Below are 24,853 nucleotides of genomic sequence, written 5' to 3'. Positions count from 1 at the left end.
CAAGAAAACACACTAAATTGTTTTTGCTGATTAGACAGTCCCAGAAGTTAGTAGCAAGAGTTTATTCTGGTAGGTTACAGCTGTCAGTAACAGAATCTGAAACAAATTTGGAAAAAATGAAGGAGGTGGCTATTTTCTCATCACTGTAGCTATTACCCAGTTTCTGAAGTATGAGTGATGGTGGGGGAAAAAAACCCAAAAGCTTGTTCTACTGAACTACTGAACTGAATCTTTCAAAACCAGACAAAGTACTTCAATCTATGTTGTGTCCAGCATCCAGCAGGTGCTTTCCTTGCTTTGCATTTTCCTCCATTAAGACAAGTACATTTATCTGTTTGGTTAGCATAAGGAATCTCCTTGGAATTCTTTCAGATTTTTTCCTCCACTTTAAAGGTCAACTTTCTTTAAAACACATAGGCACAAATTAATTCTCCTCTCCAGAGATATCAACTCCCATCCCAGGGACTAGCAATGGAGAGAAGAACACAAAGGGAAATATTCTGGGTGAAGCAGAGCCAACTGTGTCTGGTTCAGTGCACGTAATTGACTCGTCTAAACATTTTTGACACATGCAAGACAGGGGTTTGCCGTTGTCCCGAAGTGTACACTTGCTATTTAATCATCGTGTTTCTGGTTCTCTGCCGAGAGCCTAGGAACCCGGGCCGAGCTGGGCTGTCAGTAGGAGGCAGCATTGGCTCTGCCAGCAGCAGCCCCGCTCCGCAAAGTACTCGGGAGCGGGCTTCATTCTTCTGTCATTATATAAGCAAGATGACACTGTTCTCTAATCCAGCCAAAGCTGATAAGTACCATCAACCTGTCACTTCCTACATTTCAAATTCTAACATTGCAGCATCAAAGAGTTTTTACATTTCGATTTCTTTTGCTGGCAGCGGTCGGTAGCCTCTCATTCTCCCACGGTGTTCTAATGCAGCATTTGCACACCGGGGTTACTCCCAGCCTGAATAGCAGGTCATCCCCTACTCACTGAGCTCATCTGCGGCCCATGTGCTAGGCAATTTAGATCCAATCAGCCCTTATTTAGCTCAAGAGTAATGAGCAGCATAGTGACACAGACTTAAGCCTGACCCTCAGGACACTGCTCATCAAGCAGTAAAACTGTGACAAAATCATTCATCTTCCACCCGCTGGCAAGAAATAATACTCGCACTCACTGTATTACTTTTTCAAGACATAGGAAAAAAAAAAGGTCCTGAATTTTCATGATGTGAGACATTAATTTGCAGAAAGCTGAATTCCCTTAAACCCCCCTGTTGCTATGAGCTCACCAGGGGGAAATAGGCCTTAGGAGACTGAAATGGAATAAAGAAAATTGCTTCAGCTTTCTGTTCATTTTAAATAAGCCTTAAATCTGACATGAGATATCCTAAAGAGAGAAGATATATAGATCTTGTAAGGTAACGAAGAAACAATCAAAATTAAGAGATTAGAAGGCTACTTGCATATAATGATTTTATTGGCAAAAATATTTCTTTTGTTTAACATCCACAACAAAAAAAAACACTCCATATGAAAAGCCATTTTCACACCTCATGTGAAGAATAAAAGGAAAACCGAGATGAAAGTTAATTTAGGGAAAATAGTTTCAGAAGTGAGACACTTCCATCAGAAAACAAATCTGTGCTTTATGTCCTTCAGGGAGCACATACTTCTCTAAACAACTGCAGGGTCCCAAGCAGCAGGTTCTCAGTACACCTGGATATGGTTTTACTTTTTTTTTCATGGATTTACTCTTTCACAACAGAAGTCTTGTACTGTTGTCAGGTAGGCTACAGAAAGCTTATGTGGATTAATCTTTGGAAGATAAAATGGATACAATGGAACATAAAAAGTGTTTCCATCTGTAGCACAGGGGATTGAACTGTGTATCTTCTTCATGATTCATGTCTGAGTACTAGACTTGAGTGAGTTTCTTTAGCTTTGGGTATCTACCAAGACTGACTTTTTTTGGGCATCAACAACTGGAAGGTTTTTTGATAGCTTTTAATATTTCAGTTTGCTCCAAAGTGATTCTAGAATAGAACAGTAGAATAGAATACTCTATTATAATAGAATATTCTAATAGAATAGAAGGGATGCAGAATGAACATCTAGTCCAACTGCCTAAGTAATTCAGAGATAATCAAGAGCTAAAGTAAATTATTAATGATGTTGTCCAATTGCCTCCTAAACAGGTTTAGGGTAATAACCACTTCTCTAGAAAGTTTATTCCAGTGCCTGACCATTCTCTAAGAAAATAAATGCTTCCTAATGTCCAGTCTAAGTCATCCCTTGGTGCAGCTTTAAACCATTGCCACACGTCCTGTTAGTGGAGGCCAAGAAGAAGAGCTCAGCACCTCCCTTTCCACATCCCCTTCTCAGGAATCTGTAGAGAGCAATGGGATCATGCCTCAGCCTCCTTTTCTCCAAACCAGACAAGCCCTAAAATCTCAATCACTCCCCATAGGACAAGCCTTCCAGCCTTGTTACCCTCCTTCTATGGCAGATGCTCTCTATTACATCCTAAACATCGATGTGAAATTAATGTTAATCAATTGTTCAACTTTCACATGCCTACCTACTGATTCAAGAAAATGGGCACTGAGAAGGGGAGGTGAAAATTCTTGCAAACCTGGACCAGTGACAGACATACACAGGAACTTTCTATATGCAAAGTATTTAGGGACACATTTCCAGTGCATGATGATGTCTCATTTCATTTCTTTACACAGTAATACTCTAAGAGCAGAGGAGAAACAATCAAAAAACACATTAGCTTTAGCTAGTCAACTTTGAAGGTCAGAATACAAGGCACAAATTTGTAAAACATTATTTAGTCTCCAAAAAAACCTAAAAAATACCTCAAATCCCACAAAGTAAGAAGAAAAGAAAATTCAGTGTTAATTACCAGAACCACACTTTAAGGCAAAAACTGTAGCTAAGAACACACACTATTTGCTCAGAAGGTGGTAACAGATTATTTTAAAGGATTTAGACATAGGAAACCTCTCAAAATGCTGCTATATTCTAAATCTCTGTTTGCTTCTCATACATTAGAGCATTTAGAGATAAGATTTTCATTACACTCATTTAAACACCAGTTTTGTTAATGGAATACCTGAACGTTAAAAAAAAAGGGTAAAAATACTTTAAAAGATAGGTCAAATTAGCATAGCAAGGCATGCTTGGCCCCAAACCTAGAATGATTGTTGCAAAGTGATAAAGGAAGGATTTATTTCCTTTTTTTCCACAGGTGAACAAAGTTCACAGCAACTTTTAGTGGTCATTCATTAAGCGTGGGAGATCTTAGAGCTAAACTAACATCTTCTGACTCTCAGTTCAGTGGCTCGGTCACAGAGCTGCCTCCTGTGTTTATCAGGACATCACAGCTGGTAGCTCTAAATATCAGAATGGGATGGGTAAGGAAAGACTCATGATCTTCCAAACTCTTCTGAATACAGTTTTCAGAAGCTCAACATCAGAAGAAAGATTTTACAAAGACTAATACTATAACCCCTGAGGGAGAAGAAAAGGAGGGTGGACATTTCTATTCTCCTCCTGAGCTTATCTACTGACTTACACAGTAACAGAGAGGGGGAGAGATGCTTCTGTTGGTCTCAAAAAAGCTTCCCAAAGACTGTTTTGATGGCAAGTAAAACTAAAAAAAAAATTACAAATAACTGTACATTTCCATAGCAAAGATATACCGGATAATCCATTCCTATTGTGGTTTCTCTCACAACCTCAAAGCTAAACACACTCAAACAGATGGAAACATTCAGTTCTCCTGTTACCCGTGGCCCAATTATTAATGTAACTTTCTACTAGAGACAGCTCACTTGGTCAATATTGCTGTAAGAGCTTATAAAATATACACATTGAAATTTTCAAAAATTAGCAAAAAAGTATAAATAGGCACATATGCACAAGAACAGTTTTCAAACCAAAATTACCATTTATTATGGTATTAGGTTAGTGGTACTTCTCATTTCTCCTACAGGAATTAGTACCAAGTCTCCCTGAAACTAAGCAAAGATGTTTGGAGCACAGCAGGATATCTACTCACATTTTACAGTCCTCTTAACTCTGTGCTAACACTCAACAAAACCCAAATGCCAGGATGACAATAATAAGAGAAAGCTCATGTCAAAGCAATACGCCATTACAATACAAGACATTTTAGCATGTTTCAAACACTTCTTTTAAGTATAACATATTGCAGTGCCAGCACCTACAGCCAATTTCTCTGAGCCTTGTATCCATTTTTACAGCAAGTTCTGTCAAATCTATTTAATGCCTGTATTTTTATTAACCTAAGGCTTCTTTTTGTGCCATGAGGCACTATCAGATGACAGATAGTGCTAGAGATTTGGAGCAAATGAAAGCACACATGGGCAAACATCCCGCATTTACCTTTCAATAAAAAAAAAGAAAATACAACCAAAACAAGTATTTTAAACCATTGTTTAAAAACAGAAAATAAAAAGGAAAAAAACTTATGTCTGAGCTAGAAGCAGAATACGTAAACATAGGAAGGAAGCACTTCACATATTGATTTAGGGAAGTTTCTTGATTATTTACTGTTTATTTTACATGTTCTTTAAAAGGAGACAGTATTAAAACACAATCTTACACTTCACAGTGAATCTTACTATGAAGATCAAATACTTGCAAGTGCCAGCAAGTAGCATTTGATTCTAACTACCCACTCACCATGTATCAAAAACCAATAAAAATGAGTTCTCTTGCCAAGACATAGTTCTACTTAAATATATGGATCCCAAAATAATCAAAATTATAACAATCAATAAAAAAGTGGTTTAAGAAACCTTATTTAAAATAGTCTAACCATAGGTAAATACAACAATCAAAAGCTACCAGTACTTTCCTACAAGACAAGAAAAATATAAGAAAAAGCTGGAAAGGGTTATTTTAAAAATCTGTGGTGTGAAAATAGTGAAGGTGGGGGTCTCTTTTCAGATGTCTTTTAAAAAAAAAAAGTAAGAAAGAAAACAAGGACACTTTCATATCCTTGTATGCCAAGTTTTAGCCCAGAGCAAGTTCTTACTGCTATGTTACAAACACTTGAAAATAAAGGTTTATAATGGAAATGCTGACAGACCCTTAACCACAGCAGCATGAATAGCTATAATTAAAGAAGAGCTTTTGGCTACACCTCACTCTTGATAATGAAAGACTAGAATTTTTACAGTATTCTCAAATAAAAACAACTGGGAAACCTGGAATGAGATTCCAGCAATCCAACAAGATATGTTAAAGGGGATTGCTAAAACTATTTGACATTTTAAGCACTAAATATTGAGGCACTTAGTTAACATAACCAAGTCAGTATTTTCATAATGCTACTTAATCAGCAATAAAAAATGCTCCTGTGAGCCATCACCTGGGGTTAGCAGAAAGTAACACATGAAGTTATTATTTCCTAACAGCCTAGAGGGAGCTGCTTATCTCTTTAATCAGTGATCTCACTTCCTTCTTACCTGTAAATTCCCTGTTGTACAGTTACAAAATTATTAAGAGTGCAGTGTACAGAAAAATTATACTTATGAAAGACCTACTATCTTGTATCAGCCTGGATTTTAAATACAAGCATTTAATCTTTTTCTGAGTTTGAAAACAGACCAGCCATAATCAGTCTGGTCAATTCAGTAACATCCTAGCATCTGGTTAGCACCAAGTCATCAATATCTTCTGAAATAAAAAAATTGTTTTAGTGTAGTTGTATTTGTATGGCAACAGAGGACTGTTTTCAGTGAAAAATCATTAACATTTCCCTGTTCCATACAACCTGAAGATCAAAGCCAAAGTGTTAAGGAATTTACTTCCTCTGTAGATGGGATAAACAGGCTGGTAACAGTAACCAAATGTATAAATACAAAAGCTGAAATAATTATTAAAAGCAAGGCTCTAAAAATATATCTCATACCAATTACTATTTGAGCATGTTGGTAATTCAAATACTTCAGCAGAAGTACTTTTTGTAAGAAAGCTACCAATACTGTCCTGTACCTTGTATGTGATGACCTGAGAAGTCTAGATTAAACTTCCATGCTCTCTTCTCTGTGTTACTAGAGGGTCACATAAGCCCCAGTCCTGGAAAGCTTAAAAATAACGCCAAGTTGTAAAATAGGCAATTTTCTCACCAGTCGGAAAATTTCTCCCTATTTCATCTTTAAAAACAACACAACAAATGCTGTGTCTTAGCTAATAGTGAAAATGTCAAAGTATTTTTGAAGTCTCCAATTTATTCCAGGAAATGCATTCAGTTGAACTGAAATAATAAATAATAAATCAACTAAACTTAGTTTTGTGCTTCATCTTTTTTCAAAAGACTGCCTGAGAAACAGTTGTCTTTGGATCTATAAGCTATTGACAGCTGCAGTCAAACTAGTAGACAATAACAAAGAACCTAGTTAAAGAGAGATCTTGCATATGGGCCTCAGTATTCTTATTATGCACTCTTCCACAGTTCTTTACACATATTTCAGTCTTGCACATTTGAAGTAATGGCAGATCAATAGCTAGCTCTTAATATCTTATGAAAAAAAAAAAAAAAGGCAGTTTGGGCTTCAAACTGGAGGACTGCTTCTCAAAGGCATCAGTAGACAAAAAAATATGCTTATTGAAGGGTACTGTAGATGTTGAAAAATGAACTAGTACATCAAAGCAAAACTGCTTGAAAGTGGTAAAATATTACTTCCTTCTTTCCTATTGAACTCCAGAAAAGTATTTAAATCTCCCTAACTGTAATATTTGAATGCAACCTTAATAAAAGAGAAAAAAGAATGAAAAGTTGGAAAAATGAACACATTCAATGAAAAAACAAAAACAAAAGAACAACACCCCCCCAATTAATTAACACAGACAATAATTCCCAAATTTCCTGTACCAATGAAAAGATGATACTGTCTGAAATAGAAGCAACTGGATGACTTTCTAAAGAGACGCTGATTAATAACAAAACATCATGATGTCAAACCTAATCTCCTGAAATATTAAGGAAGCATTTCAAAGATTCTATATGCACTGAAGTATTGGTGGATTTTGAAATTTAACCTATCATTCACAGCCCCTCAGAGAGTTCTCTTTCCATTTACTCAATTTTGGTAAAAAAAATAATAGGACCTACAGTTTAATCCTAAAAACAAAATGTTAGTCTAAATCCACAATTTCAGTAAATATCTTACCGAAGTCTGGCTAGAACTACTTGAAGAAAATTCAGGACCATGCTCAGCTCAGCTCCTCGACATGCAGGCAGCAGCATAGTAAAGCCATCATTTAGCAACTTTTCCTCAGAAAGGCTCAAGTAGCTGCTGGTCTCAAACACTTCCTGGGCTCCATCAATGTAGGTTGATAGCAGAGTCCAGAGATTTTGTCTCTGTGTGTAGTTATTTTTGGTTACTAGAAACTCCTTTGCCTTCTCACGGAAAGCATTTGAGATTTTCTCTGCCAGGGCACTGATGTCCATGTTCTTCTCAACATAAATTAAAAGGAAAGCAAAATGACCTCTCCAGATGAGAGCTCTCCGAGCTGTGGTGATGGAGGATGGAGTCAGGAAATCCAAAAGATCCAACACCCGACTCACTATATCTTCTGTCTCCACAACAATTGCCAGCATGAGGAACAGGCTAAAAAAGTTCTGCAGCCCCACTTCTGTCAGCTCCTGCATTCTTTTCCGATGGAACTTGGAATAAATTCTACATTAGAAAAACAAACAAACAAAAAAACAAGAAAAAGACAGTTTCTTAAAGTATGTAACTTTCTATCTTCAAGTGACTAAAACTGTCTTTTCATGCTTTTAGTTTATGGTTATCCAGTTCCTGTGTAACCTTTCAATTTTAAATACTTCTTTTTCTAATTTCTCTTATGGCTACTGGAACAAACATGGTCTTTCAGTTTCTGCTTTTGATTTAAAGCACACATTGTTTCCAATTGGAGATGTAGCCTAACCCTTCCCCTTTATCTAACCTCTAGTACCAAGCTGAGCACAATGTTATGAGCAGACTCTACTCTGTCTGTGATGGATATCCTCCATACTGTGCCTTCAAATCAATCAAGTGTAGCCCACGAGGGCTCCTAGGAAAGGGAGCTATCAAGTGACATCTCTTTGCAGCAGCAAATCATTCCTGTACACCGACTTCTTCCCTGGAAACTTCTTCATTTCCACATGGAAACCAGCTACTGGTTTCTGCTATTATGTTATAGTGCTGTAGCTGCAGTGATCAAAGTCTCATCAACCAAACCATCATTGTAGTAAAAGGAAGATTTCAGTTGGAAAATTCCTTTTCTCCACAGACTATCAACTAGTACTGCTCACCTATGGTATAGACAGATTTGAAACAGAACAGAAAAACTGAGGAATTTGGAAGAGAAACCTCTCTCTAGGTAGGAAGATGTTACGAAACTTTATCTGCATTGCTTACAGGAAAATGCTCAAGCTGCATGCAGCTGATGGTGATAAGCACTGTGACTTTGAAACTTTAAAGTGGTTGACAAAAAGGAAAAAGCTTATACAAAGACATCTTTTCTGGGAGCTTTGCTTGGATGGGGCCTTTAAACTTGTATTTAAAAATCACCATTCCTACAACAGAAGAGTAATATGAAAATGGTCTAACTTTTTGATTTTTGTGTTAAAAACTTTGGGTATATCCTTCACATTTAATTTAAAATAAGTTCCACCTACGGTAGTTAAACATCCATAAGTGCTGTTTTCCTATTCTGTCACCTGGAAAATAGTTGGAAGTGGTGTTGAGGTTATCAAATCTAGCCACCAAAAATTACAGCAAATCCAATTAACGTTGTTTAGTAGTAAATTACTACTGACAGGCATTTATGTTTTTCATGCATCAATTAATGCTTGGTTAGCTGCTGAAAACAGAGTTCATCCCAAAATCATAGCTGCAGGCTGTTAAATTTTGCTACTTGTGTAATTGATTTTTTCAAGGTAGAAATGAAGAAAAGTGGTTCAGCAGACTAATGCACTGTATGTTGTATGTTATTATTCCCCCTCTTAAATTAGGGAAAGTAACAAGCTATAAGAGCACAAAAATGTTAGTATAATTTTATTTCAGTAAGAACAGAGTAGGCTCATTAATTTTTTTTTTAAAAAGCAAAACACTGATACAGAATCCGACAACATATTTGTTTCTACATAGTTGCAGTGATTCATAAAGCCAAACTCTAGTGACTCTAACAACTTCTGAAGTGTATATACACATTAGGCATACTGTTCTTTTCTGATAGCCAAGATAAACCTTTTTTTCTGGAAGAAAAACACCACAACTTTGTAAGGTGTGTATACACATGGGCATTTTTTAATGTTTATTACTTGTGTACATGAAGATCTTACTAATGTTTAATAAAGTTTTAATTAATTATACTAATAGTCAATAAGATATTTTTTAAAAACGTAAAAGTCTAAACCAGAAGTATTTCTGTTTTCTCTATCTAATGAAAAAAAATTAACAAGTCTGTTCTAATCATTACAACTGCTATCTCATTACTAGAAGAAAAACCTTACGGATTAGTACGCATCTAAAACATCAAGGCTTTCATTTAGAGCATATATATTTTATGTTTTTTTATATCATGACTGACTACTTAATTAGTATGTTCCAAGATTAAGTGAAATATTAAAATCCTCACAAAAATATTATGAAAAATTTTGAAAACCACTGAAAAGAAATAATATATTTAAATGAAAATGCAGGTCTAGGAAGTGTCAGTCTGCATGTTCCTGAACAACACATGGCTTACATGCAGCTCAAATGCAATTTCTGTGCTTTAATTATATTATCTATCTGGCAACTGGGTGGTACCACTGCACTGGCTGCCAGTCTACCAAATTCCTGGCCAGTGGGACAAGGTAAATCATCCCACTCTATGGATGCCAAGGTGATTCTTGGACCCAATTACAACCTCAGCTGGCAACAGGAACTTCAGGGAACAACTGTTTTCTTCAAATTATGAGTCACCCTGGATCCCTCATGCCTTTTACTTTGTCATGAGCAGAGTGCCCTCTGCCTCACATGTGGCTGGAAGGGCCGCTAACCCACTACACTTATTAAAAAATGAGACAAACTAAATAGCATCCATACCGTCCTTTAATCTGTTTCCAAGGATGCACACCATTGTTTTCTTCTTTCATAATCCGTGCCAAAATGCTGAGGAAAATGAAGTAACTGTTGCTGGAGTTGTACAGAGAAGGGACCTGCTGTTCACAGCAGCAGCGTTTCACCAACTCGAGCATTGACAAAGAAGTCTTACTAACATTTGCCAGATCCTTCAGACCAAGCCACGGAACAGTAAAGCAGCTGTTCTAAAAGAATAGATGAAAACAGAAGATATTATAAATAACAATAAATGCCAATATTACAAAGGCAGTAAGATGCACTCCTTCACAGGAACAAAAGGATATGTTCCTACCACAGCTAAAATAAAATAAAAATGCATTGTAACTGTGGGCAAAGTATTTTTACAAGATCTTAAACTGAAACTGAGTAGTCCTGATGAAAAATAGGACTTAAAATATATTATCATAGTCTATAATTTCATAATGTAATGGACCATAACAAATTTAAACATGATTACACAAACATAGCAAATTTAAGGATACTGCCATTGATTAGGTAGTTTTACACAAGTATAGCAATCAAGCTTGGCTACAGGAAAATCAGAATTAATCGGCAAAAATCAAGGACTGTCTACAAGCAATTCTGTATTTTTATATATTCATCTACTTACCAGATTCTTGCAGTAATAATCCCAGAGTATGGTGACAATGGATAGGTTCAAATCCCAGAAACTACACAAAGTCAAACAGCACTGAAGATGCATTCGTAAGTGTTCCTCCAACACACCAGTCTTGAAAAGGAAGTGAAAAATTAATTGTAGGATACATAAAACCAGTACTACCAGACTATTCAAAGTAATTTCCTAATATAAAAAATATTTTTATTTACATACTGTTGAATAAATGCATCTTCTAATACAAGCAACAAACTCGAAAAAAGCTGACAACTGCACCTGGCAAACCAGCCAACGCTGGTTCATCCCAGAATCATAGAATCACAGAATCATTTAGGTTGGAAAAGACTTCTGAAAAGGTTCATAGGAAAGAAAATAAGAAATACCAAACAATATGAACACAGTGAAGCATTCAGGAAGTATTTGTGTGATAATGAAAGTGGAATTAGTCTCATCCAGCTTTTGGTAACAACAAAACAGAACTTTCATGGGAGGTAGGATATTAAGAGCTCCATGCTCTGAACTAAAATTATGTGTTTAACCCAGCCTATTTTAGGCATCCTACTTTAGGGTGATAATTCCTGTAAGGGCTGCTTGCAAAAGTGGCTTAATGGACCAACTTGCATACAGTTGTTTTAAGAGTAGACTTTTGCATGTGCAAGTCAGTCTTACACCTCTACCCCATGGCAGGGGTGCGGGAAGTAGATGATCTTTAAGGTCCTTTCCAAACCAAAAATTCCATGACTCTATGGCTTGCTCACAGTGCTACTTCTTATGACTTACTATGTCTTGGAGTGCTTTTTTTTCCTGTTTAAAATGCCACACAAATGAGTCTAACTCATTAACTTGTCTGTCTCTACCTGGATATACATTCATGTGGAAAACCTGACTTGCTGCACTTTATCACAACACTGCAAACAATTGTACAATCACCTACAAGAACTCCTACCAAGTCTGCCTTCTCTTTTCACAAACAATTAATGTAGGGCATATGGCTTCTAAAGTGGTACATTCCTAACACAACTTGAAATTGAAAAGACATTTTCAGTTGTCATAGAAAATTATGTATTCAAGACATTATGTGCAGGATACAAAACCCAATGAAATAGGAAAGTAACTTTCCAGTAAAGACTCATTAAAAATGTTCAGAATAGTAAATCAAATGTAATAAAAATGCCTACAAATGAAAGGTAATACTCAAGTATTTTTTAAATATATGACATAACTATTAATTCAATAGACTTCCCAAAAAAAACCAATCTTGCACAAAAAACAAGGGACAGAATAGCTGTTCTTTTTTTAATAAATAAAAGTAAGAGTCTCGATGTAAAACAAAAAAACTTGCAGCTGAACATAGCTATTTCTCTAGAGGGAACTACCCAGTTACAAGGTTAAAAAAAAAAATCAAACAAAAATGAAATAAAAAAACCAAAACACACACCATTCAAAAAATTCCCTGAAAGGGAATGCTTAGTCTTGAAGTTATATTTTCAATCTAGGGTTATGTTTAGAGTCTAATTCAACAAACACTGACTGCTTCAGTTCAATTAATTCAACAATAAACACAGCAGTTGAGAAGCTTCAATTTGAACCATTATTTATCTGTCCAACAATAGTTTTAGAAGAGTTTCCCAAACCAAGATAGCACTGAAGGCTTTATCTCAAATTTAATATAAAAGAGCATCCAGACTTCAAATATCCCTGGGATTAATGAATTCTCTCATTGCTCTTTTGCTTAAAATGGTCTCTTGCACTGCTGGAAATACTGTCAGAACTCTTGAGGTAGTCAGCTTTTAATTTATCACAGAAGGGAGGAACACCTGATACTATCAAAATGATAGTACTATCTAAACATAATATTTTTCTCTTATAACCTCCTACAGTAGTAACAAAATTGGTTTTCCTAGAAACCCAAGAAATACTTCTCTATCTCTCTTAAAGTAAAATTAAACAAAGTATGCAGTGAAAGTATCACAAAATTGAGGCAGAAATGAAAAAGTACAAAGCATTCATTTTCTAAAATGAGAAGTCTAATAAGACAGACTGCTATTAGCTCTTTCAAACTAAAAAGCTTTTGATTCTCACAATAAAACTTCATAAACACAAATTCCTCTTATACTGACAACCCACAAATCTAGTCAGTTTGATGTTGCCTGGTAGACAAATACAGTTATGATAATATTACTACTACAACAATTTTCATTTTGTAGTACAAAAAGAATTGTAAAACAGCTTTTTTTCTTCTTTTGGACAAGAATTCCAAATTACAGAAAATGTAGGAAACATCTCATGCAACTAGTTTCCCCAAAAATACCCTTTTTTTGTGACAGAACTGGGAGTTTTTTCACATGAGCAACTTTCTTCAACTCTTATATATCTGGAGTTTAAGAAGAGAGCAACTTGGCTGAAGAACTCAGCTGTTGGGCAACTGTTTGAAGCTGAAAGGATATATCCAAGGCAGAGGCACAGCAAACTTGCCCAGGTATCAATGACTGCTTCTATTTTTCACAGGGTGCTTTTGATTCCCATCACTATTGATCCCATAGGATGAACAGCACCGTCACATCTTTTCCTTGCTCAGCAGCAGGCTGACTCAATCTTAAGAGTTCCCATCGGGAACTGGGCATTTGGGGCACCCATCAACTTCCTTCACCTGGACATGCAGCACAATGTTCTGGATGGATGCACCTGGATTACCATGCCTTAGGCTCTCTACTGCCTGCATGTGGACCACTAAACACAACAGTATTACTGAAACTACCAAAATGCTGCAGATTTAACAATGGTTAGGCATTTCTGTACCCCAATGCTTATCTGTCCTAAGGATGTTAAAGCTAACTCCAGCTTCTGCTGCTTCATGATGCTCTGTTAGCCTCAGTGGCTGCAACAACACCTATTGAATCATCTTTTTACAACATAGAATTTGAAGCTCAAACTAAGAGACATTAGCAGTGATTGGTAGGAGATTATCAATTTACCTTACAAACGTATGTTCTGCACCTTTTTCAGATGCTTTTGAACACAAAACTATACATATTTGATTTCTTCGTCATTTCCCCCCCATTCAGTGTAAATTGCCATTCTTCTGAGCATGTACAGCCTACAAGCTATAGGGACATTAGGGAGTAACAAGCACAAGATTATGAGGTTGATGAACACAGTACTCAATATGGTTAGTTTTTAAGTTGCCATATACCTAAAAATGAAGTTTTGAACTACCAACTCCTTCCCTCTCAGCAAATGGACAATTCAGCACTACTATTTCTTATAATTTGTTTTGCACAGCTATTGCTGTGCATCTTTAGTAGATAACAGACTATATTCTGAAAAGGATGGATCAGATAGGATTAACTAACAAAGTCATGCCAAGTGTTAATAGGCAGTACAATCAATTCTGTCCTGCTGTTCATTCAAAGAGTACTATTATCAGTTTTGCTTTTTCCCATTTTCAACGTTCCATTTCAATACTGACTTCTTCATATCTCACTCTGCTTCTCCTTACTACATTTTCTGGACTCAAAAATACTTAAGAGATGAAAAAAGACAAAAGGTAGGAGTGGCCATTTGAAGCTGACAGATCAACAGAGGAGATGGACATGTCTACAGGAAAAAGAATTCTCCTTCCTAGACACTGTCAAGAAGGCTGCAGTGCAGGGATAGGGAGCAGGATGTGTGTTTTAATAAAGTACTCCATTCACTCGTGCATGCACATACAGGAATTAATGTTCCCCAAGGAGCACTTCCCTCGGGCAGCTAACTCCATAATGCAAGAAAAAATAATGAACAAATAAAAAAACGAAATAAACTAGATGGCTCCTTAGATGGTTGGTAATAGTTACAACCACATCTTTGGCAAATAAGGGTTTGTTTTAATTCTAACACTGGCTGCCTTTGGAAATTAAAACACATTATTTGCTTCATATTATTGTGTCATGACTGACTCAATGTGCAAGTCTTCTGAACTTGGCCACTTTTAACAGAAGCATCAAAAACTGTGTATTTTATATATGTTCTGCTTCAAAGTAATCTTTATTTAAAATAATAAACACTCACAAGAAAAGGGCATTATTTTGAAGAAAAGAACATTAACTACAAATGTGTGTCTCAGGTTCCTGCCATACAGAAGATGCAAACAGGAAGGTGGCTAATAAGCTACTCAGTTTTAATGCATCTTACCTAAATCTCTCCAATTTCTCTCACAGAATTGTAAACATCCAGTAAGTAATGTCATCACTTGTGATTTTTAAAGTATACGCAGTCTGTATTTTCAGTCATATACTGTATAATCATTCAAAAAGACTTAATCTTTTAAGCTGAAAGACTACAACTACGCAGCCAAGCATTAAGACTTTATGTTTAGAGTATTATAACTCTGAAAAATCACACTATCATTTTAGCTCTCCTAACAGCTACAAATATTTTCTTGTCAAACAGTTGTAACAAGCATTGTTCTGTATTCCAGCTTTAACTATGATTGTTGCTACTCCATGAGCAACACAGTTATAATAATTTTAAAAAACTGAAAGAACTGATTCCTCTTCTGCTTTCAACAACTTTGCATGATTTTTCTTAATTTCATATACCAAATGAAAAAATAAACATGTTTATTCTTGTCTTAAAAATACATAAATAAAGACATTTTTTTTACAGGCATTGCCGATACAACATTTGTGATTTGTACCATGCAACTTCAGAACAAATTTACAGAGCTACATTGTAACTTATTTTAAAAACTTGATGAACAGCATATTTAAAAGCATATTAAAAGGAGGTCAATTCTGACCTCTGGGCCATGAAGCATTGCATTAACAGTTCTGCAGAAAGAAAAATGATAAGGTATGAAATGAGTGCTCAGAAACTAGAACCTTATCAGTAAGAGTTTGATTCAAGCCTGTAAGACAAATTGCTCAGCAAGGCAAGTCACCTTCCCGCTGTGATGAGGATATAGCTGAATTTTCAATGCAACTGACTATCTCCTTCATCATGTCTCCTCAACTTGATATCCTTACATTCCGTATCTGATTTACATTTTCTAAGCATCCAGTTCTTATTCTGAATACATCTTGTCTAAGAAGCCATATACTACCCTTCCAGGATAATTATCTTTTTTCTTTATCTGACAATTTAGCATCAAGCACAAGCACTTTAAAGCAAGTGGAACTGCTAACAAGGAGGGAACTGTACACTGTCATAGTTTAGCTATGCCAAGGTTGTTCGTTTATCAGTGATAAAAACACTACAACTCCAAAAATATACTTGTTAGTTGGACTTTGTTTCATGCACTGTCTTTTCCTGAAAGCATCCCTGACACTTTCCTTGTTCATTATTCTTGCCTTTATACACTTACTTGAGCGTCAGTGGATTTTTTAAGGAGTTCTTCCACAAATTTCCAATTGGATTCCTTCTGTTTCTGAAAAATAATTATGAACATGAACATGAGCATTTGTATCCCTTACAGGAAGCACTATGTAATAACAGAAATGTAAGCAGACAAAATATTTAATTTTATGACAGAATACAGTAGTCATCACCAAAAAGAGCTTTTGTTATTTGAATGCAATCGATACCTGTCCTAAAAATTAGCCCTCAGAAAGCTAATAAAAATAAGATGTATGCAACTTGAACCACTTTAGGTGATTAATTTGCAATTCCAACCTTCACTTTTAATGGAGATGAAAAAGAATCAGGCATTTTTTATTAGCCCAAGCACTATGCCTTACAGTTTCTTTCTTTAATGTTCTTTTAAAAGGAAGCTATAAGGGGTAAGAAGGAAGAAAAGGTATAATCTCATATTTTCTTCCTTTTTTTCTTTTCCATCTATTTATGCAAAATGGTAAAGAAAAGGGTAAAAGGCCTTGCAACTAAGGCCCTTTTCTTGGGAGGAAAAAAAACCAAGGCAAATATACTTGCATGTCTAGGAGATTCAACAATCATCTCCTACATACAACTACATGTATAGCCTCTGTAGATAAGTAGATGTGTGAACATAGTACTTCCATCATTGTCCTGCCATCATTGTTCCCTCCACTACCACAGCTGTTAAGTCTTGTACATTTTTCTGGAGACAGCTATCCTTTAAACATCATCTTAGAACTTACAATCAATCAATAGTATTTTATGCTTTGGTAATTGAAATATAACTATTTTCCAGCAGCAACACCATTGGGTCCCATTCTCCTCTGCTACTGATTAAACTGGTTAATGGTGGCGGTTGGCGACAGTTTCACACAGAATCCAGAAAGCACCAAGATAATTTTACAAATTGATTCTTTTAAAAGATACACCAATACTCATCCAACACTATTTGACTACTTGGTGACTACATTTTTGCACCACAAGAAAGAGAATACTGAAAGACACACAATGATAGCAAGTCACAGCCCACAGACTGTTTATGGAACAAATATAAATGAAAGGACAGATCTACAGAAGGTTACACTAAAGCTGTGATTTCATGGTTCAGGAACTTGACCCAGATAAGAAATTCTCACTGCTTCCTCCTCATCCTGAGCTCCGTTTTCTGCAGTCACAGCTATAGCATGCTACTGCTCAGTTGTTCTGGTACTTCTGTTTGTGGGTCTCTGTGACAGAACAGTGAATCAACACAGAGCTTTAGGAGAGGAAGAAAGAATGAAAAAGGGAATAGGGCCTGATTTACATCACAGGACACCAAAAATTGTGCCAGAACAGCAGAGGGCATATTATGCCCAGAGTGGTGAACTGGATTTTAGCTATTATTGATGCCAAAGGCTCTGTATCATGAAACCAGAGCTAGCATCATGTCAGGAGAGGAAATTGCAACAACAGATAGTCAAGGAATAAAGGCAGCACTTCAATAACAAGTAAACCCAGGAAGTGAACAACCAGCATTTCAAGACTGAGCTGGCCATTATGTAAATTTGATTTCTGACTGTATTTTAGAGCCTGATGTTATGTGAATATCTACACACAGGCAACATCCTACTGCAGGATTTCAAGGAAAGCTAAGGAACTACTGAAAGGCCAGTTTTGGCAGCAATAAGTAAGTATTACAATTATGCTAAATGTCTGTCAGAGCACTTGAGTGTTTGAATCAGCCTGCATAGAACATGTTTTTAGCAGTACCATAGACCACAGACACATGTTTTATACAACAGGTGTTTATTGCAAAGTTCCAGCTCATCTGCAGTATGCAGATCGCCTTACAAGATCTTGGAGTATCTAGGGCAAACTCCTGACACCAGCTGGAATTGATTACAAAAGTGCACCCAAGTTCAGTCCAAAGTCAGGAAAGAAGGACATCAACCACCTGCTGCACTCTTTTCAGTTACAATTGTATCTACATTTTAACAGACTTGCTTCATTCAAATCCCAATAGATTTATATCCAAACAGTATTCCCTACTGCACTGGCAATATGGCACAGCACCTGTTTATCATTGTTTACAACCCATCTCTGTCAAAACATACGTAGAACCTACATCTTCAACTCCAAACTGTGTGTCTTAAAATATCCTCCCTCCACCCCAGAGAGTCCTAGAAATTAACAAAACCCAGAGACCTCACAGTGCATAGAAGTGCTGCTAAAACCAAAAACTTGAGCTGAGTTTGCAGGAAGAAACTTTTGCAAGGACTAACAGCTGAGTACCTGGAAAAGCCATATTAGGCTTCTTAGCTGGATATCCATGTTTGCATATCTTGCCACATAGTCATTTCAGATTATTCTATTCAAAGGCAAGAATTCTTAGCCCCAAGTAACTCTGCCTATATTACCTTAGCCTACAGGATATTAAAATTGACCCCTGCAATGTTCAGAAGTAGCAAATTCTCATCAGGTCCCATTTGAGTTTTAAATATATAAATCCTGCTTTTCAGAAGAGTGAAGTGGGACCTGAACAGGGGAATATGGAAAGAGACACATCCCTCAGAACAGTCTCTAAGAAACCTGTCCAAAACTTTCTAGTTTAAAAATTTGGTTTCATATGTATGTGAAATATATATTCAATATATATGAATCATTGCATATTTGAAATTGCAATTTATGAGCTAAAGGGGCAAAAAAATAAAAAGAAGCAAGACTGAAACCTATTTAGAATTTTAAAAGCTTTCTCAACAACCTTACAGCTATGCAGACCACATTAAAAAATTGAAAATCTTCCACAGATGACATAGGCTTAGAGGCAATTTTTGCAACAGAGCACATGAATAACCATCAATATGACACATCACACTCCCACCTCTAATCACAGTTAATTAAAAGAAAGCATGTGTCACAAAGCCATTGCATCCTATGTTCAATCAACAAAACAGGACTACCGAGTCCTCATGTAATTCTACTGACTTGACAAATTCATGTCGCACACTGTTTTACCTTATAATGTTAAAAAAATATTTTGAGATTGCAATTAAAAGAGGGGAATAGGACCCAAAGGGATGGTTACCATCAACCAATGACAGATTATAATACTGTGGTGGGTGAGAAGGCCCTGATGTTACTGATAAGAATTTTTTGTACAAGAACAAGGATCCCTGGACAAACAGTAACTCAGAAATGCAAGACAAAGCTAACCGTTCGAACATAAAGACTACTGGAAACATCAAGACACGCATGCACAGGATGATCTCATGATTTACAAATCAAGACTTGGAAACTCTCTTCTCCCAGGTGAAGTCTAAGGGAAAAGTATTATTTAATCTTGGGCAAGTCACTTCTTGCCACTGTGTCTCAAATTCCTATTTTAAAATAAGAAAAACAGGAATTCTTTTTTCCATTCTACTTTTTTTTGGCATATGTAAATAATATAGCGCCTGGGGCAAGAAAATAATCTCTCATGAAGCTAAATACAGAGTATCTATCAGAGTGAGATACAGGAAAAAAGCCCAAATGATAAAAGTAATCAGTATCACTGTATTTGGATTAGGGCATTAAATATAAGAAAGCCAGTATAAATGTGTGCTTCACACTGGTTTCTGTATTTCACCTGGGAATAACCTTTTCTCACTTTCTAAATTCTGCTAAGAAGCAGAAGTATAGTAATTCTATTTTGCAAGGTCCCTCTATAACACGCTCTGGACTGCGTCTCTCTCCTCCATCAGGTAGTAGTAACACGCAAAACCAAGGGAAGCTTGAGACAACCTTCAGCGTAACAATCGGATCTGGTCTGCAACTTTACATGGTATAAATGTGCAAGAAATTGCTACACTTTGCCACATGGTAACAAGCAGCCTGCCGTGGCCTCCGAAAGGATTTGTAAACTGGCAAACAGAAGAAGCATAAGTATCCTATATGGGCCACGCCCTCTAGAGAACAGACATGATCAGGAGTTTTTCAATGAAGTATTCAAGGACAGAATTAGCATACCTTTGCTACATTTAAAATTCTTTTAACAAATTTGCAGATTAGAAAATCCGAGTAATTCTTATTTTGTTTGGAAAGTCTAATTTTATTTAGGACTGTAATCATTCCCAGAATTTCAACATTTTTCTTTCATTCTCTATAGATTTAATGCTTTTAAAGATCTAAAAATAAAGAGAGGGATTTTAAGTTATCAATATTGCTCAACCTACATGATCATTCTTTCTTTCTTACAGATTTGCAGTTCACAAACACATTTCCAGGTCTTAACCTTTCAGCCTAAATCAGGAATGGAAATCCAGTACCAATTTTAACAGAAAGAACAGTTTTAATACACACCATTAAATTAAAAATAATAAAGAAAATTCACAAAAAAGGGCAATAAAGCCCAGTTTGTGGAAGATGCCATACAGTTTATGCTTGGAAAATTAGGGAATATGGGCAATGCAGCTGAAAGGTTAAAAAAGCTACTGCACTAAAAAACCCCAAAATCAAACAAAAAGACCACCAACATCCCCCTCCTAAAAATACAAAACAGAAAACCCAAAACAAACAGAAAAAAAAGAATAACAGTAAGAGCATAAAAGAACAAAAAGACAAATGACAGAAGATGGCATGACCAGAGTCTCCGTAGTGCAAAAAACACTGCTGGGGAGAAAAACCCAAGCAAAACACTACACCAAAAACACCCCAGGCCCCTCAGTTTCTGGGTCTTCATCCATTTCACTGGGTTCTAACAAGCTTCCTCTATAGCCAATTAAGAAAAATGGTCAGCTTCTATACATCTCAAAATGGATGAATTGCCTCAGCAAGTGCAAGTTTCCTAAACTGAAACCTGAATTCAAATTATTAGACAGTATCTATTGGTAGTATACCAACATAAAAATGAAGCTGTATACACAAATATATATATAAATCTTATGATATGGCTGTGATGCAAATGTAATACAATTAGACAGATTGAAATTTATCCAAAGCAGAGCTAGCACTTTAGAAAAATAAGTGGCATTAATAATTACACAGTCAGTGTTTGAGATTTATACTTCATAAAACACAAACTCATGCGCTCAATTCCTAAAACAACAAACCCAGTGAAGCATTTATGCTGCAGGCAGACAATCTTAAAACATATGCTATGTCATTAAGTATGTTTTACTAACTAGTTGGGATATTTCAAGTTTTCTTCACACAGTACTGTACTGAATATGTGGTATGTAACATGAATATGTGTGGGGCTCCTAGAATGACTAGTACAAAGCACATCTTAACACCTCCAACCTAAAAATGACTTCTTTTAAGGAGTATGAAAATTCCTGCATTACAAAACTAATTGTTTTCTGTCAACAAAAATAACCATAGAGATCAAAATCAATTATAATAACTCTCAGGTATTTAGAAAAAAGCACACCCACCTTTTCATTCAGATTTCCATTACGGTCAAACTGGTAGAGTGGTGCCAGATGACTCATCACCCACCAGCTAAAACTCAGTGGGTCTTTACACTGAACTGTTTCAAACCCAGACATGTTTTCAGAAGTACTCGGCTGTTCAAAGATATTCTTCAGGGTTGTGTTCACCAAGCTCCAGAAACACTGTAGAAAATGCAAAAGTTAATTTGAACAGTCTTCAATAACAAAATCTGTGTTAACAATTTTCTCTGCAACACTGTCCTGTTGATTAATTTGCTTTTACAGAGAAGAAGCAAGATGACAGTCATTTAAAGAAAATATTAAAAAGCAGTGGAGAGTATTACCACAGAAAACTCAAGGCTACCTCAGAAAGGCCTCTCTCAAATGTCAGTAGAATCAAAGTGCAAAGTTAAACTTGGGTCACCAGGAAGAATCCAGTGCAATACTTCACAAGCAAAACTACAACTGATGGACTGATGACATGCAGACAGGATGATGCCCCAACACTCAACAAGAGAAAGGTTAGAGTTCTTTAATGAAGAATTGTTAAAACATATTTTTGAAAAACTTCTAGTGGCAGACTATCCTAACCAAGAGGAATACAGTAGGTGGTAGAGAATCTGTCTGAAAGGCAGCAGTTTCAAATTCCCTGTTATGTCCCAGTCTGTTCCAGCACTGACAAACTGATTCTCATTGATTCAGACCCTTGCCTACATCACAATATTACTACTTGCAGCCTTTGCCTATCTTGCCTAGCATTAAAGAAGCTCTCTAGGACTTTCTTGCATGTGTATTTCACCCACCTTAGCTCGGTCTTGATCCTAACTTAGCTGCAAAGTGCTCTTGCTAGTGCAAATGCTTAAGAGTAACACAGTTTCACTTGTGCTGTCCACCTTTGCATCTGCTGGCATTAACAAGCCAACAGCCATCAGAGCAAACCCTCTACTCTGAAGTACTTCATTCTATACTAAGTGAACTGCACTCATGGCACAGATGGCCACTTTGGTTCTTATTAAGATTATTTCAGAGAGCTTTCAAAGGGTTTTGTCACTTCTTAGTATTCATTCAAAGAAACATCAGTTCAATCCCAAACAGCAGTCAAAGAAAAAAATTGAAATGCTAGAAAGTATCAGCAAACGGAAAGAACAACACAGAAGATATCATTATGCAATGTATAAAACCACATGGCCTCCTAACCCATGCTTGGAACACTGAATGTCATCCTGGCACTCTGTTATTCAAAACAGGATGTGGTAATATGGGAAAAGGTTCAGAGAAGGGTGACAAAGATGACCAGAGGTAAAGAATGGCACCTGAAAAAAAGAATTACTGTAAGATATAAGACTCATCAGCCTAGAAAAGGTAGAAGGTAAGATACATCAGAAAAAAAAAAACCAAAACAAACTGAAGAGGCATATAAGGTCATACTGGTATAAAGAAGGAGAACAGGTAGTGACTTGCTGATTTCCAATAAAAATATAAGGGGGCATCTAGAGAAATCAGCAACTACAAGATTCAAGACTATACACAGGTTGTTCTTGTACAGATGGGTAACAAAGACAGCAACATGAGCTAGCTGGATCACTGTTCACGTTTCTAATGCCTGGAGATGACTCATTGAATGACATATCACAGAAACCATAAATATATATATATTTTTTAATATATATGTAAACATGGCTTTTTGTGTTTTGCTCTTCTATAAAAAGAATAGATCTTTCACAGTATCTTTAGCACTAGAAGTGCTCCTTATCAATGCCCTAGGTCATAACCCAACAGTACACTGCAAACCTAGAGTCAGGATTTCATGCACACCCAAGACAATGGCCCAAGGCATCACAGTTAACATGCAGTTCTCCTGGAGCAAATAGGAAGTTCAGTTCTACCATCAGATCTGTGCATTCATGGCCATATAGGAACATTTGGTGACTGTACTGCAAATGTAAAAGTAGTCTTCCTTTACCTCTGTATTAGACCCTTTATTTCTGTGGTCCAGCAATTGAATAAGTAGAATCCATAGTTCTTTAATGCAGTTACAGGAATAATGGCTACTGGTAAGAGCCTCAGAAGGTCGTACCTGAAAGAGAATATAGAATAAAATTATTCACAGAAGTGCTCATTTTTGAAATGCTGTTTTATCTATCAGTATTTCCTATTGTCTTGGCTGTTTGGTTTGAAGGTTTTTTTCAGGTAAATAATATAGTTATAATTACACATTCAAAGGTGAATTCACTAACATCCAAAAATTACAGGTTGTGCTATTTCCTCCTGGTTTCTTCTGATCCACTCTCAGACATTATTTAATTGTATAAAAATGACATTGCATGTCCTAAATGAAAAGAAGTTACAATAAATACTAATTCATTGTCTGATAGTAAGGAAAAGAGAGAGAAAATGATTGATTACATTTTCTTGATGTTCTTGAGAAGAAAAAGATTTCAAATTATTTACCAGCTATTATTGTTATTTTTAACTGAAAAATCCTTAATGACTAGGCCTAATGCTAGTAGAATATGTTGTTGTTGGCATGATGAGGATGTTAATGTTCCCACAACATTTCACAAAATCTGCTTTTCGGTAAATTTACTGCAAGGCATTCTTTTAATATGCAGAAAACAGCATATTTCAAGTCATGTACATTACTTGATTACTATTCCATATTTAACACAATTCTCTCAGACTGATGCATTTCAAATGCAAAATAGTCTTCTTGTGATTCATCTTTCAATTTTACATTCTCTGAATTGTGAAACAAAACAAAACAGCAAAAAGAAGTGCTAAATACATAAAAAAACCTCTGTGTGCCTTAATGATTTGAACATCTACTAGACCTGTACTTGAAATAATCATGCTATAGATAAAACTTCACTTACTCTATTCTTAGACACATGAACCCACTGAATAGTATTCAGAGGTGGCAAAAATTGTGAGAAAAGCTTTGCTTAAACAGCTCAATTCAGCACCTTTTACCTTCAAGCAAGGACACAATGGCAGAAATGTAGAAAGAAAGGAGGGAAAACAAAGAAGCTTATACTAATTTTATCCCTAAACAATAAGTAGTCCAAGTTTGAATAATCAAACTACACCTCTCTAAAGCAAACAGAGGGGAATAGGTACCTAGAGAGATTAATGAATCTCACTGCAGAACAGTTGTTATCTTTCCATGACAATAAAAAGTACTGTGGGTGACTAGCTTAGCCAACTAACTCCTATCCATCTACATGTGATGAGGTGGAGCCTGAATTTTTATACCCACATGTTTTTTTCTGGTCCATTCACACACAGCTATTCTCAAATCACACTGGCACTTAAAATAATTTCTGAATTTGGAAACCTAACAGTGCAAA

The 24,853-nt window shown here is 36.1% G+C and overlaps 1 protein-coding gene across 1 annotated transcript in view; it reads right to left on the bottom strand.

Moving 5' to 3' along the window:
• The window catches only part of MMS22L (MMS22 like, DNA repair protein), an 88,724-nt gene that overhangs the window by 47,983 nt on the left and 15,888 nt on the right, over positions 1–24,853 (bottom strand). Inside the window, exons 9-14 of the mRNA XM_021545117.3 lie at positions 23,470–23,583; positions 21,510–21,689; positions 16,112–16,174; positions 10,762–10,881; positions 10,116–10,336; positions 7,206–7,715 (exon numbers count right to left, since the gene is read on the bottom strand). Of these exons, the coding sequence (XP_021400792.2) occupies positions 7,206–7,715; positions 10,116–10,336; positions 10,762–10,881; positions 16,112–16,174; positions 21,510–21,689; positions 23,470–23,583 (1,208 nt within the window). The remainder of the gene's footprint in view (positions 1–7,205; positions 7,716–10,115; positions 10,337–10,761; positions 10,882–16,111; positions 16,175–21,509; positions 21,690–23,469; positions 23,584–24,853) is intronic.

Source organism: Lonchura striata, chromosome 3, assembly GCF_046129695.1.
Source record: "Lonchura striata isolate bLonStr1 chromosome 3, bLonStr1.mat, whole genome shotgun sequence".
Classification (NCBI taxonomy): domain Eukaryota; kingdom Metazoa; phylum Chordata; class Aves; order Passeriformes; family Estrildidae; genus Lonchura; species Lonchura striata.
This window is presented reverse-complemented; position numbering and strand designations above follow the sequence as displayed.